Source organism: Nycticebus coucang, chromosome 4 (assembly GCF_027406575.1).
Source record: "Nycticebus coucang isolate mNycCou1 chromosome 4, mNycCou1.pri, whole genome shotgun sequence".
In the NCBI taxonomy this organism is placed as follows: domain Eukaryota; kingdom Metazoa; phylum Chordata; class Mammalia; order Primates; family Lorisidae; genus Nycticebus; species Nycticebus coucang.
Genome location: NC_069783.1, coordinates 54,533,217 through 54,549,117, shown reverse-complemented (window position 1 = coordinate 54,549,117; position 15,901 = coordinate 54,533,217). Strand labels below are relative to the sequence as shown.

Genomic DNA, 15,901 nt, shown 5'->3' with positions numbered 1-15,901 from the left:
ATAGTTGGGCATTGTGGCTGCCATCTGTAGTCCCAGCTACTTGATTCTTCTTGGGCTCAAAAGAATCACTTGAGCCCAAGAGTTTAAGGTTGCTGTGAGCTGTGACCCCTCAACACTCTACCTAGGGCAACAAAGTGAGACTCTGTCTCAAAACAACAAAAAATGAGAAAGAAATAATCATCTTTTAAATATGGTCTATCTACTCTATAAAAAGCTCTACTGAGAACTTGCAAGCAAACAGCTATGCTAAGTCAGTGATGGGTTCTCTTTGTGTATTTGCCCCATAACCTAGACATCGATGAATGTTCCATCCCTCCATATTGCCAACAAAGATGTGTGAACACGCCAGGCTCGTTTTATTGCCAGTGCAGTCCTGGGTTTCAGTTGGCAGCAAACAACTACACGTGTGTAGGTAAGCCTTTTGGGTACCAGCGGATTTCTGTCTTTAGCACGAGGAAACCCCATGCCACGTGGATGTATTTCTGGTTTTCTATGTTCTTGAGTAATTGGCTTCCATCAAATTCCCTTAAGTAAGCATAAAGCTGAAAAGACAATAACCAATATGTTTCTAAAAACACATCAAGATGTGAATGAAAAACTTTTTTAACTTTGGTTTTGGTTCCTCTCTGTGGATGCATCAAAAATTTTTTTAAATACAAGTCAATTGATAATATGCACACTCACCAATTAGTCAACAGTGTGTGCTATAAACACTGAAGGTGCCAAGGGGTTACTGCAAGTTCAGATATGTAAACTTTCCACTGGGAGTGCATCTGATTTTTACCTGCTGCTTCTCCCCTTTCAGAATGCAGTGTCACGGCACACAATTTAAGGTTGGCATGACATGGAAAGAATCTACTGTAGGAAAAATGCCTTTTCACAATTATTTTCAGTGCCTAAGAGCATTGCAAAACTGTATTGGTCTCAAAGGCTTATGTTATAATTGTAATGGAATTTAACAGAACCCATTTAAAAAGTAATAAATAGCACAGATAAATCTTCACTACAGCATGCTGAGAGACCATATCAGTCTGAGTGTCTTATATCAATTATTTATAGACTTGGCTTTTTGTATCCGAACAACAAAAGAAAATAGATAGTGGAATGTATATTTATTACAAGTATTAAATTCTTTTGAAAAGACTCATCAAACATCAAACCAACTGTCATTCCTAGAAAAAAAAAGTTGGTATTTCTAAAACTAGTGTTCCAACAAATAGGGAAACCTAAGTGAATGTTCTCCAAGGAGCTTCTGCAGGGCAAAGAATTCAGGTAGGGAATTACTCACTTGTCATCAGATGACATAGGTACAAAAGAGAAAGGATATGGTTAAAGGTATTTACAGATATGTAGTTATAGAAAACCTTTTCTTTCAGATATCAATGAATGTGATGCCAGCAATCAGTGTGCTCAGCAATGCTACAACATTCTTGGTTCATTCATCTGTCAGTGTAATCAAGGATACGAGCTAAGCAGTGACCGGCTCAACTGTGAAGGTAAAGTATTGCCCAGATAATGTGGAATAAGAATCCAGTCCCTTAGATTGCTGTAGTTTACGAAAATAAATTTTTACTCATGGAAATCTTGCCATAAAATCCAGTTAATGTAATTCAGTTATAATACTGGCTTTTTAATATGTTACTGAGAGAAAGGAGAAGAAATAAAATAACTGAAATAATAATAGAAAGGATGACCGGGTATGATGGCTCATGCCTTTAATGAGCCGAGCACTCTGGGAGGCCAAGGTGGGTAGATCACTTGAGCTCAGGCATTTGAGACCAGCCTGAGCAAGAGCCAGATCCATCTCTCTAAAAAAAAAAAGAAGAAAAAAATAGCTGGGTGTTGTGGCTGGTGCTTGTAGTCCCAGCTGCTTGGAAGGCTGAGGCAAGAGAATCACTTGAGCCCAATATGAGGTTGCTGTGAGCTACAATGCCATGGCATTCTACCCAGGGTGATAAAGTGAGTGAGACTGTCTCAAAAATAATAAGAAGAATAAGAATTAGAAAGCATGCTCTAGTATCTGGCTTCTCAAAGTGTGATCAGATGAGCAGAAGCATCCAGAACCTCCTGGGAACTCATGAGAAGTACAGAAGCTCAGGTTTCAGCCTAGAGAGTCAGAATCTGCATTTAACAAAAACTGGTGTGACTGGTGTGTACATTGAAGTTTGAGAAGAGCTGAATGCATGTCAAAACATTAGAATAAAAACCAAGAGACCTGGGCCCTGACCTTGTTCCTTCTGGTATGTGACTGGGGCACGTTTCTGTAATTGCCATATGAGTAAGGAGAGGGCCACGTATCTGGGTGGATCCCTTGAGAGCCTATTGCTTGTGTGTTTCCACTGCACAACTCAGAAGCCATTAGACATGCTCAGGGGCATGCCATCCCCACTGGATGTTCCTGACTTCCCCACAGCTCCTCCCAGCTTATCAAACCCCACCTAGAGAGGCCTCACATCATGCCATTGTGCTCAAAACCAAAAGGGGCTGGCTCAGAACAGCTGCCTCTGCCCTTGTGAGTAAACTCCAGGGACGTCACTATTCAGAAATGCAGAGCACTCTTCCCCTGAAGACCAGCCCCTGCCGAGACATCACCTCTGGAAGCTTGCACAGGGATGGGACTTGGAATTCAAAGCTCAGTTGAACTAGACAGCAGAGTCACCCAGTTTCTGAAGAGGCAAACATGAACCTGCATCCTAGGTGGACGTGCAGAGCCAAAGTGAAGGGCATGGGTCACAGTCCAGTCCATCCAGTCTTTTCACTAGTGTAGTTAGGCCCAGGATTAGACCGACTGTCAGCAATAATTTAGTAAAACTCATGGTCAAAAAAACTCTTTGTGCTGTGAAATTATAGAGGGAAGTGAGCTGATATTGTTAGAATGTATCCTTGAGCTTCTTATAAATTTCAGAGTTGCCGTTTTTTACTCTTTTTAGCATACCTAAAAATGCCATGTATACTACCTCCCCCAGACTACTGAGCAGAAATAATATATATCTGCATTACCAAGCTAGTGGCATGTAAACTTTTCAACTCTGTGTCCTTACTGTTGTCTGATTCAACAGACATCGATGAATGCAGAACCTCAAGCTACCTGTGCCAATATCAGTGTGTCAATGAACCTGGAAAATTCTCATGTATGTGCCCCCAGGGATACCAAGTGGTGAGAAGTAGAACATGTCAGGGTAAGTTAACTGTTTTCATAAACATAAACCAGCGTTCAGGTTCAAACAGAAAGAGCAGAGAGGAAACTAAAATTTTTTACCATATACTATTTTTTTTTTTTTTTTTTTGACCAGGGCTGGGTTTGAACCTGCCACCTCTGGCATACGGGGCTGGCGCCCTACTCCTTTGAGCCACAGGCGCCACCGTCTACCATAGACTTTTATTTTTCCCCACTTTGATTGTACAATTTAAGCTTTCTTCCCCCGTTCACCTTAAGACATATACATCTCATCAAGAAGAAATTCAATGTTAATTATGATTTTCCTTGAAATTTAGAGTAACATTTTCTTCTTAAAATTTTAATAAAATATTGATATCCCTTCTTTATAGCTTACATAATCTCCATGAGATACAACTTCAAATCATCTACCAGAAAAGATTCAGTTATTAAGATGTTTCACCCATTAGTTTGAGTTAAGCGTTCAATATATTAGCTAGGTATATGAGATCTGACAATTCAGTTTGAGAATTCATCCTAGAAAATGTACCACATACTTCATTGCTAAGTATCACTGGTCACCTTCAAGGTACTCCCTTGGGAAGCTATGCACCAACACCAGCGCCTAGTCCACCCTTCAAAGCAATTTTGGAACTCTTTTCTAGAGTGACCATCAGAGCTGTCATCGTATGGCACACAAAAACATGTAGCAATAATAATGAACGTCACCCAGCAAGATACCACCACACACAGACATGAACACAGCAGTGAGACACTGATATACCAAGGTTATGAAACCTTACTGAATTGCTCGTACAGTGCTGCCAGCACAAGCACATGATGGCAAGTTAGTGCACCTGTCAGTCCTCATGCAACAGCAGCTGTGATGGCCATTCCAGTAAAAGAGCTCCAAAATTGCCTTAATGTGTTTACTAGGCTGTGGCATCAGTGCATAGCTTCCCGAGGGAAGTCTTCAAAGGTGACCAGAGTGATATTCGGCAATGAATGAGGTATGTAGCACTTTTTCTAGGATGAGTTTACCAACTTCATTATCAGAACTTCATACCTCTAGCCAGTTTTATTTCTCTAAAACACCAGGATTATAATAAATTGGGTAGTAATTTAAGTCCTGAAAAAAGGCAGCTTGATGTGTATCAAAATATGCCAGAATTCTTAAAGAAAAAAAAAAACTATAGATCTCAAAATAGCTATTGACCTTGGGTCTAGCTTCAAAATAAACTTCCCAGTGATCTTCACTCCGATACGTAGGTGAAAGAGGCAGCTCTCGACAAGGGTATGACGTCAGAGTCTCTCAGGAAGATCTGAAAATATGTACACTCTTCCCTTACCTCTAATGCTGCGTGTAATTTAAAATTTGCTTAACAGGGTAAAGACTCAGACAAAACTAAACATGTATATAATCCTGGAAAAGCAAATAGAAACACTTAAATTTCCACAAAGCAGCAAAAGAGTGAAAAAAAATGACTGAACCAGCTCATTCTGTCTGTGCAATCTTGAACAAATTATCAGACTCCTCGGAGCCTCTGATTTCTCATTTGGGAAAGGGAGTGGTGGGAATTGAACAGAATGGCAGACATGAAAATAATTTGTAAACTATAAAGCATGCACAATTCAAGGTGTTTTTATGAAGTTTACCTACCAACATAAATGACTAGTAGTAAGTCTTCTCTAGAGAGTCCTTTCTAAGGAAAGGAAACAGGAGTCTCAGTCTATATCATGATTTTATAGGAAAATATTAACTCAGAGGAACATGTACAACCTGGAATTTTATAGTATGCCTATGGTTTTTCCAATAGACTCTAGCCGGTAGGTAGGAGAATAATCAGAATGTCATTCATTGCACAAGGAACATCTTTATAACCCTTTCCAGGTTACTAGAGACTATAAATGTTAATTGTGAGAAAACATTGCATTCCAATTATTTTACTTACTGAACCTTAATTGAGACTTTTAACATGGATATTACATGCAAGAAAATGTTAGCCAGCCACTGGGATAGTGTAACACATTTCTCTGGAGTCCTTGAAACAAATGTCTATGTGTTTCTGATCAAAAATTGATTTGATACAGAACATAAGACAGAAGTGAATTAACATCTAGTGGATCTTACCTGCCTCATCTATGTATCAGGCAACATTTATATCGAATACAATTAAAGATGAAAAATGCTCCTGCATTTTTAATTACATTTATAATTACATCAGATATAAGTGTTGCCAGACATATAGACTAGGCAGGTAAGATCCCGCTGGGAGTTTATTCACTTCTGTCTTATTCTCTGTATCAAATCCAGTTTTGATCCGGGGAGAGAGGGTAATCGGTGGGACTTCACCTATCGTGCACAATGCAAGGGTACGTGTCAAATTTATTAAGAGTGTAGTATAAACGTCTTAACACAACAATTAAGTAAGTGAGGTGAAGGCTATGTTAACCAGTTGATGTAAGCATTCCAAATTGTATATAAAATCAGCACAATGTACCCCATAAATGCAGTAATGTACACAGTTATGATTTAATAAAAAAATAAATATGAAAAATGCACTAAAATTGGGCGGCGCCTGTGGCTCAGTCGGTAAGGCGCCGGCCCCATATACCGAGGGTGGCGGGTTCAAACCCGGCCCCGGCCAAACTGCAACCAAAAAATAGCCGGGCGTTGTGGCGGGCGCCTGTAGTCCCAGCTACTCGGGAGGCTGAGGCAAGAGAATCGCTTAAGCCCAGGAGTTGGAGGTTGCTGTGAGCTGTGTGATGCCATGGCACTCTACCGAGGGCAATAAAGTGAGACTCTGTCTATAAAAAAAAAAAAAAAAGAAAAATGCACTAAAATTGCCAGTGGGCGATATATGAGTATCAAATGCTAAAGATAGGCAGCTTTGGGATGCTTGATTAGGCTGAAAATTTTTTGTGTAAGTGACTTAACATTCTTTTAAAGTATAAAGTAATTGCTTTCTCCCCACTGAAACCATCCCTTCTGAGCCTTGTCAACAGGAATAAAGTAAAATAAAAAAGGTTTGGACTGGGCACAGTGGCTCACGCCTGTAAGGCTCACTCTGAGAGGCAGAAGCAGGTGGATCATCTGAGCGCAGGAGTTCAAGACCAATCTGAGCAAAAGTGAGACCCCATCTCTACTAAAAACAGAAAAAAAAGAAAATATCCTGGCATCTTGGCATGTGACTATAGTCCCAGCTACTCCGGAGGCTGAGGCAGGAGGATATGTTGAGCCCAGGAGTTTGAGGTTGCTGTGAGCTATGATGACAACACAACACTCTAATCTAGGGAAACGGGGTGAGACTCTATCTCAAAAATAATAATAATAATAACAATTAAGCAAAATTTTAAAAAGTAATAAAAAATGGTTTGGATTCTTACCATCCTCCAAAAGTTTTATTTTGAGAAAGAAATATCTGTTCTCATTTTCACAGATCTGCAAAAATGAAAACTGTATGTGGGTGTATGTGTGTCAGTGCAGAGGAAGACAGAGACAAGATTCACTTACAGACACACATTCATCAAACATTTTACCACTATTAATTTCCAGAAAACTTTCCAGAATGATTAAAGTATTGATTATGCTAAACTCTAAATTATTGGAAATTATAAATGAAATTATAGCACAAGGTTTCCTTGTGCTTCTGTTAGACCAGTCTTAGCTTCCCCTGTAGCTAAGTGGCAACTTTCTTTTTCAAAAAAAGTGAAAAATATTGGAAAGGTCAAATCAATTGTGACTTTGTGGAATCTAAGTTTTCTGTCTTTGGCTATAGCCAGGCCAAGAAGACACTTTTTGTAACTGGCTCTGGGAAATTATGCCACTTTTCCAAGTCTCCTGATGGATTCCAAATAACTTTAGCCAGTTTGGAGGCTAAATTTTTTTTTTTTTTTTTTACTTCAAAGACAAGGGATGGAATTATTCTTATTTAGAGTACCTTGCAGTAGAAGGTTGCTTGTGACTAACTATAATGAACTTACACCAACCACTTGATCCTTGTTTTTCCTTCATATCAAATGAGATATTGTTCCTACTTATCTCCACATGGTTTGTGTGTCGAGCAACATAATAGCCAGATGCTTAAAAGCCAGGTGCACGAAGGCATTAATGCTAGATGATGGAAGGATTAAAAGGTGTGGACGATAGCCCTTGCGCTCCAGGAGTTTACAAGCTAATAGAAAGGTTAGGACAACACGCAGATTTCAATAATGCACAGCAGAAAGCCATAAAGGCCCCTAAAGGAGGACAGAAAGTATGAGAATTCACATCCCAGCCCCTCCCGCAGGCTTGGAGTGCAGGAGGGCCTCCTTAAACTACTTACAGAATGAGTAAATTACTATGGAGTAAACTAATAAACAAAAATATCCTGTATGTGGATAAGGAATGATTCATAAAAGGCTGATATTGGATAAAATATAAATCACTATTTGAAAATAAAGGGAGAAAGAGATAGATAGGGGGTGTAGATATTGATTTATTTTTTTATTTGTGCTATGTTTGTTATAAATGTCATGGCTCCAGGGTAAAGCTGTTCTCTCAGATGTCATCTGGGAGCTCCTAACACCTCTCAAATCAGTCCTTGTCCAGCGTGGCCTGTCTATAGCTTCTTTTCCGGGACTCTCTCCTGCTCTGGCCTTGGGCACTGCCTTTCCTCAGGCCACCTCCTACTGCTGACAGTCCCTTCTCAGCCCCTTCTTCACAGTCCTAGAATGGCTGTGCTCTCCAGGATGGGACACTTCATAGCCTCACTTGTTGTTCTATCCTTCCTCCAAACAGTATACTCCAGAGCATCAGCTGTCCGCCACATCTAGCTGTATCCCCTCTCCTTAGATCCTGAGACAGGTGCTAAGCTGCCCTATCTATAGTTTTGCTTGCTGCTTTCTCAGGCTGGAAAGCCTTACCTGTCCCAGCCGTGAAAACTCAGTCTAACCACTACTCTTCAAGGCCAAGTTGCGATGCCTCCTTCTTCCTTCAACCTTCCTTAATCCCCCAGGAAAGAGTAATCATTTCTGCTTCAAATCCCCCAGTGCACTTATCTATCTCTTATTTAATTCCATTTTTCTTTATAAGTAATTGTCACCATTATCTATATTCCCAATTACAATCTTTTCTGAGAACAAGAACAGGTCTTTTTCATGGTTATAGAAGTAGAGTCAATGTTAGCATTTGGTTTTGTATCAATAGATGAACAATGAGTACTTAATAAATATCATGAAATGACACATATTTACCTGTCTAGAATGGCTCAGCTACATCTGTCCTGAATTCAATGCAGTGAACTCCTTAGGTACAACCCAGTGTTACAAGCAAATTAGACATCATCCTGATTCCTGCACACCTCCTTCCTTGCAAACCACAGTCCTCCACTTTCACAGTTTTCTTAGATCAATAAACTTTTTGCCCCTACATCTCTACAGATATAAATGAATGTGAGACCACAAATGAATGCCGGGAGGATGAAATGTGTTGGAATTATCATGGCGGCTTCCGTTGTTACCCACGAAATCCTTGTCAAGATCCCTACGTTCTAACATCAGAGAAGTAAGAAAAAGCAGAACTTTTGAAAGTGAGAATGTTCTGGTGTTACCAAGCCAAAGCGGTGAATACGTTTGTTTGTTTCTGCAGCCGGTGTGTTTGCCCAGTCTCCAGTGCCATGTGCCGGGACCTGCCACAGTCCATAGTCTACAAATACATGAGCATCCGATCCGATCGGGCTGTGCCATCAGACATCTTCCAGATACAGGCCACAACTATCTACACCAACACTATTAACACCTTTCGGATTAAATCTGGAAATGAAAATGGAGAGTTCTACCTAAGAGTAAGTATCCTGAAGGCAGCCTAAGCTATTGAGAAAAGTGGAAGTTTGTTATTTATTGCTGTTGTTTTAGTATCCACACGGAGGGAATGCTAACATTTGATGAGTTTGGGGTGAAGATTTTGGGTAAAGCTTCCAGGGTGCATTATTTCATTTAGTCCTCTTGGTGACACCGTCATATAGGTATTAGTATTTATTCCCCATAGTTTACAGAAGAGCAAAGTGAAACAGGGAGAGATTAAGTAGCTTCCCTAAACTTGCTCAGATACCAAATGGCACACTCTGACCAAGTAGTGGGTGACCACCAAAATACCAGACCCCCCCACACACACACACAACCCCCAAGTAGGTACCACAAATCAGTGGTACTTATTTAATTGTACATAGAAAAAATAATTTCTAGGAAGCTATTTAAAAATCATGAATTCTTTGTTAACATTAGCAAGACCATTTACAAATGGGAACTAAACCTGTTAGTCTCTGAGAAGTGACCCCCCCTCCCTGCACCATCTGGGTCAGTCGTCGCAGTCTGGAGAACTTCGAGGCTAAACAGTGTGGGGTCCACCTTTGTCTTTTCCCTGTCCTTCATTGCCTGTGTGAAATCTTGTTTCTGAATTCCGCCATTTCTCACCCGGTGTCTCCTCGGTCATCTGTGCTTCCCCACGCCTCTGCCTCTGTTCCTTCAAACTGGCTCCCACCACCTCCCTAACCCCTTCAGAGACTTCCAGATCTCCCTGACCCCAGAGCCTCCACCTTCCAGTATCCGCTGCAAAAATCACAGCAAGTTCATTTTAGGTTAAAATTCTGACATATTTTAAATACTGCTCACCACTTCATGTGAAAATGATGGCACCCTACCAAAGCAGTTTGCAGGGTTACGGTAACTGTTTCATGCTAAGGATGTTATTCATCCAGTTACAATTTTCTCAAAACTCCTTTGGGCCTGCTTCACTTTTAATCAAATTTTAAAGTCAATATTTCATTTTGAGAATATGAAAGTAAACTGGGAAATTCATCCTTGTGGTAAAGTTTACAGATTTTTGGTGTTTACACATTTATCCTGTTCTTTGATATATTAACTTTCTTCCAGCTCCAGAGTTCTGTGATTCTGTTCCTTTGCCAGTAAATTAAAAATGATTAATTTCTCATGACCAACTTCTGAAAAGAAAAACCCAACCCAAAATATAAACTATTACTATTTTTTCTAATAAAAATGAACAAACTTCTTTAACACTTGATGTTTTAGGGGGTGGTGCCTGTAGCTCAAAGGAGTAGGGCCCCAGCCTCATATGCCAGAGGTGATGGGTTCAAACCCAGCCCCAGCCAAAAACTCAAAAAAAAAAAAAAAGAAAAAAGAAAAGAAAAAACACTTCATGTTTTAAATTTGAGATATACAAGTTATCTGTAAGAAGTTTCCCTTATATGAGTTTTATACAATTCAGATAATACCAATTAAATAATTCTAGCCTAAATAACATTATTTGTAACTCCCTTGTAATGAAATAAGCTCAAATCAAAATTATCTTCAAAAACAATTTTCTATTTTGAACTTTTAGCCATAATTTAAGAAAATAAAATTTCCTAGCAGAATAAGCAGTTTAAGTTCCAACATGCTTTTTTTCTTTACTATTAAACATTGCACTTTGAAAAGTTATTTGTGATTCAATTTAGCCAGATTTATTTTTTCAGTAGATTTAGGGTGCAAGTAGTTTTTGGCTACATGGATGTACTGTGCAAAGGTGTTATCTGGGTTTTTAATGAACCCGTCACCCAAATAGTATACATTGTACCCCATCGGTAGTTTATCTTCCCTCACCTCTCTCCTACCCACCTCCCTCCTGAGTCTCCAATGCCCATTCCTTCACTCTGTATGCTCCTTCATATCAGTGCATTTATTGACTTGATATTTTCAAATATAAGTACAGTGTTTTTCTCAAGTAAAATCCTTATTCTCATGAACAACATAAAACATCAGCAATCTGAAAAATTCCAGAGTTAAATAATGTTAAATTATTTGAAAATAATAAAAATACTTTTTAAGACTATTTCTGATCACTTCATTCAAAAAGTACTCAAATAAAATCCAACAAAAGTTTCTCCCCTAAAATTCTCTTAAGCATAGGGTATGTAACATAGAAATCAAACAACAGGCCTTAATTAAGCCCCTACTGTGTGCTCAACTCCTTGGTAGGTTCTGTGAGGAATTAAAATGACATGTACTGCACAGTTTCTTATTTCAAAGAGCTTTAAGTATAATTATAGCAAAAGTCAACATCTAAGAAAAAAGGAGGCAGCAATTTTTTGCTTAATTTCTTGGACCAGAGACATCAAAAATTAAAGTGGGCTATATGAGGTGATTTCTTAAGTCATGAAAGTTGGCCTGATTCTTGAAAGGACATGTGGAAGATAAAATTGTACTTATATTCCTTTTGGGACAATACTAGGGAAATCTTCTCTTTTAGAAAAAAAAATGATGTATTATAAAGAAGGAATATGTGAAATTGAAGGTCGAGTATCACAATAACCTCCTCCCCCAGCATCTGTGCTTCTGTACAGAGCCTATTATTTATAGCCCTATCATCGTATTATTCATTTATAGCCCAGCATATTATTTCTTTGACTTTGTCATCCACTAGAATGTGAGCATAATGAGAGCAAAGAATTTGCTTGTCTGTGTGCTCAGCACAAGGAATGGTACCTGGCACATAGCAGGTATTCACAAAATATTTTTCTATGAATTAATTCAATCAATACCTTTAAGGTATTATTATTATTATCCTATAACTATTGCTTACAAGAAGGAAGCACCATGGAAGATCTCAGAGACACAACAGTGAATAAAATAAGCCACTTCCCGCCTTAGTGTAGCTTATAGTCAAGACACTGAACAACTATTCAGAAGGGTGTGGAGCACAGAGACAGCAAATTGCTCACTAATGTAGAACAGGGAGAGACAACTGAGGCAGCAGTGCCTGGCTATCCTGTAGAGCCCAGATTGGAGGGGCACAGGAATGGAAGAGTAGAGACCAGTTAGTAATTTAAGAGATGGGGCATTAGCATGGTAGCAGTGAATTGGACAGATCTGTGAAGACATGGGAAGAACTACATGACTTAGTAGCCCATTTACTGTGGGGAGGTTCAAGAAGGAAGCATCACGAATGTAACTCCCTTTTATTCTCTGTCTTGAGCAACTGTAACTACTGGGACCATTTATTGAGATGGGAGAAAAGGAGTTCAGTGGGGTATATTAAGTCCTGGTCCCCATTAGACATATAAGCAGAAATGAGAGAGAACTGGTTATGTAGCTTTGGAACTCAAAATTTAGGCTTTTACATCATTGGCAAACAGGTGATAATGGAAGCCATGGCTACGCATGAAATCCCTCAGGCAGAGTGTGTAAGGAGGGGGCGAGATTACTCAAAAACAGGGGTTAAATTATGAAGAGTTTTCCTTCCTGTAACCTGATCTGGGCACACTCAGAATAACTCAGTACCTTGGCCTTCAATTTCCTGGCTGTTCACCCCAATGACCTTTAGCTTCAGCCATTCTACCACCAAGCCTTTGGCCATACCCTGGACATTGTTATTGTTCACAACAGAAACTACTCAATAACTGGCTCTCTTCCTGTATCTCACACCCTCACCCCAACTCCATCTGCTTTTCACCCTCAAAGTGATGCACCCCTCCTTTCTCCCGGTCTATCAGCTGTTTGGTGGATACTTGACCTACTGTGTCACCAACACCTCAAGCCCCTGTCCAGCAACCCTGGGTCAATCTTTACTTGACCTACTGTGTCACCAACGCCTCAAGCCCCTGTCCAGCAACCCTGGGTCAATCATAGCTTGTATCTATGTCAATACCCAGCTTGACCGTGCAAATTAATACTGTAAAATCTCAGAGGGTCTTCTGCATGCTCAACAATCCTATTATTTATTCCCTTTTCTTTTATTCCATTATCTTCAGCCCCGATTTCAAATATCCCTGTAGTCCTTAAGTCTTTATACCCTTTCATTTTTCAGTAAGTGACTTCACATCCTACTCTTCTGAAACTACTGAGACCAAGAGTCATGAACTTCCTGTCCAACCCCACTACACACTTACGTTCATGGGTTCCCCTCCTTAGTTCCAAAAGAAAGGTTTCTCTTCTGTCTGGCCAGGCTAACCCCACGCTTGAATTCTTCATTCCTTCACTGCAGCCTTGTTCCATCCTTCTCCCTCTCTACTTCCTACAAATTCAACTTATTTCTCCCTCTAGGTTTTGCCCTGTCTCTCCTCTCCCTTCCCAGACAAGCACTTAAAACCCTGTCATAATCTGTGATCTCTCACTGCCCACTCACTTCTCTGTTCCCAGTACCCTACTGATGTCACGGTGGAGAAAAGCCATCAACCATACCATAGTGCTACATCCAAAGGACACCTTTTGATTCCAGTCATACCTATCCTCTCCTGCTGTATTGGATATTGCTGGCCACTCATCTGTTTTCCACTTACTCATCCTTTTTTGCTTACTTCCTGCAATGGTTTCTTCTCTGCTAGCTTCTTAAATGTTATCCTCTCCCAGAAACCCAGCCTCATCATATAACCCTTCTCTCCTCTGGTTTAATGTCCGCTTATCACCACTGGGGTGAAGGCTCAGTGCTAAGCTGGGTTTCTCCCTTCTGGCAGTCAAATTCACACCTCTGCTTACCAGCCCCTCAGCCTTATCTCCCTCCACTGCATCAAAATGAAACCATATCCAGTTCTCTTGAACATATGACTTTACAAAACTTGTAATTATCTCTGTGACTCTTCAAAGGCATTCCAAAGCCTTCCCTCAATGTTTCAGGGTCTCTCCTCCTCTTCCTTGTGTATATGCACCTTCATGTATTTTCATACGTACCCTGAATAACCCCACATATCTTAGCATTTATCACAATCTATTGAAATTAACTAGTTACATGTCTCTTCACTGACTAGTCCAGGGGTCCTCAAACTACGGCCCATGGGCCACATGAGGCACTGTGATTGTTTTTGTTCCCATTTTGTTTTTTTACTTCAAAATAAGATATGTGCAGTGTGCATAGGAATTTGTTCATAGTTTTTTTTTTTTTAAACTACAGTCCGGCCCTCCAACAGTCTGAGAGACAGTGAACTGGCCCCCTGTTTAAAATGTTTGAGGACCTCTGGACTAGACTATAAATCAGTGCACCAATGTTGAGAAAATGGAAAGTGACGACTTTGTTTACAAAGTCAAAAGTTATCAGATTCTAGCCTTAACTCTGGTCTCTACGGGGGTTGGAACTACCCAATAAAATTGAAAAGAAGGCAGGTGCAGTGGCTCACGCCTGTAACCCTAAAACTTTAGGAGGGCAAGGTAGGTGGATTGCCTGAGTTCAGGAGTTCAAGATCAGCCTGAGCAAAGTGAGACCCCCATCTCTAAAAATAGCCAGGCATTATGGCAGGGACCTATAGTCCCTGCTACTTGGGAGACTGAACTAAGAGGATCACTTGAGCCTAAGAGTTTGAGGTTGCTGTGAGCTGTAACACCACAGCCCTCTCCCCAGGGTGACTGAGTAAGACTCCATCTGAAAAAAAAAAAAAAAAAGTAAAGATATATTTTAACAAAGAGGGAGAAATAGAAAACAAAAGACTATCAAAAAAGTAGGCCCTAGTAACTTGGGGTTAATGACCGTGGTAGACAAGGGATGAGAACCTTGCAGTGTTAAAACCAAGAAGGTACTAAGTAGTGGCTTTCTCGTCCCACCCTCAAAATTCTTCTCCTAATTCCTGTAGAAAGTGCACTAATAAATAACAGAAACTCCAGTCTAAGAAAAATTATCTTTCCCTTCCTCTTTTCTCTTTTCTTTTAGCAAACAAGTCCTGTAAGTGCAATGCTTGTGCTTGTGAAGTCACTGTCAGGACCAAGAGAATATATTGTGGACCTGGAGATGCTGACAGTCAACAGCATAGGGACCTTCCGCACAAGCTCCGTGTTGAGATTGACAATAATAGTGGGGCCATTTTCATTTTAGTCTTTTCTAAGACTCTACCACAGGCATTTAAGTCAGCCAAAGAATATCGTTACCTTAAAGCACTATTTTATTTATAGATATATCTAGTACATCTACATCCTACATCTCTATACTGTACACTCACCCATAATTCAAACAGTTACACCATGGTATTAAGTGGGCATTTAATCTGTAAAGATTCAAAGTTTGTCTCTATTACTGTATGTAAATTAGACATTAATCAACTAAACTGGTCTTCTTCAAGAGAGCTAAGCATATGCTATCTGGTGAAACTTGGATTCTTTCCTATAAAAGTGGGACTGAGCAAGGATGATTTTCTTGGTCTTGAGGAAACTTACCATAGGTCTACTGACAGTCCTATGAGGAAGCAGCCATCAGAGCAGTGACTAGCATGCAAAGGCAAGAATGAGTTTTTTAAATGCTTTGTAAGAAAACGGAAAAAGTCAATAAAGATATATTTCTTTAGAAAATGAGGATCCGCCATATTTGTGTTGTTTTTTATTTTTATGATCAGTTTAAAGGTGGTTGTTTATCGTAGAGTAATAAGTCGTTATTGTACAATATGCTTGTTTTTGTAGGGCATTTTAAATTCCATCAGAAATTCTAGATTATGAACATAAAATAGTAATGTGAAAAAGCACTAAGCATAATTTCCAAAATGAGTCAGCTATCCCCTAGAAAATTATTCTGTTGAGGAATCTATGGGGAGGAGATGAGAAAACAACTTCTTTCTAAACCACACTGGAATTGACCTACAGAAGCAAACTTAGCAAATGTAATGACATCTCTGAATTCAAGACTTCCACAAGATGCAGGACACAATGAGAAAAGAGTATTATCCTGGGGTAGTTTTAATTTTTAAATAAAATTTAAATCCTATCACTGTAACTAAAATTTCTCATCCTTGTCCT

General features: G+C 39.7%; 1 protein-coding gene across 1 annotated transcript in view; it reads left to right on the top strand.

The window, feature by feature from the left end:
* Positions 1–15,462, top strand: part of EFEMP1 (EGF containing fibulin extracellular matrix protein 1) — a 63,465-nt gene extending 48,003 nt beyond the window's left edge. Inside the window, exons 6-11 of the mRNA XM_053588885.1 lie at positions 293–412; positions 1,377–1,496; positions 3,060–3,179; positions 8,579–8,702; positions 8,787–8,982; positions 14,829–15,462. Coding sequence (XP_053444860.1) covers positions 293–412; positions 1,377–1,496; positions 3,060–3,179; positions 8,579–8,702; positions 8,787–8,982; positions 14,829–14,990 — 842 coding nt within the window. The 3' untranslated portion in view covers positions 14,991–15,462. The remainder of the gene's footprint in view (positions 1–292; positions 413–1,376; positions 1,497–3,059; positions 3,180–8,578; positions 8,703–8,786; positions 8,983–14,828) is intronic.
* The last annotated feature ends 439 nt before the right edge of the window (positions 15,463–15,901 follow it).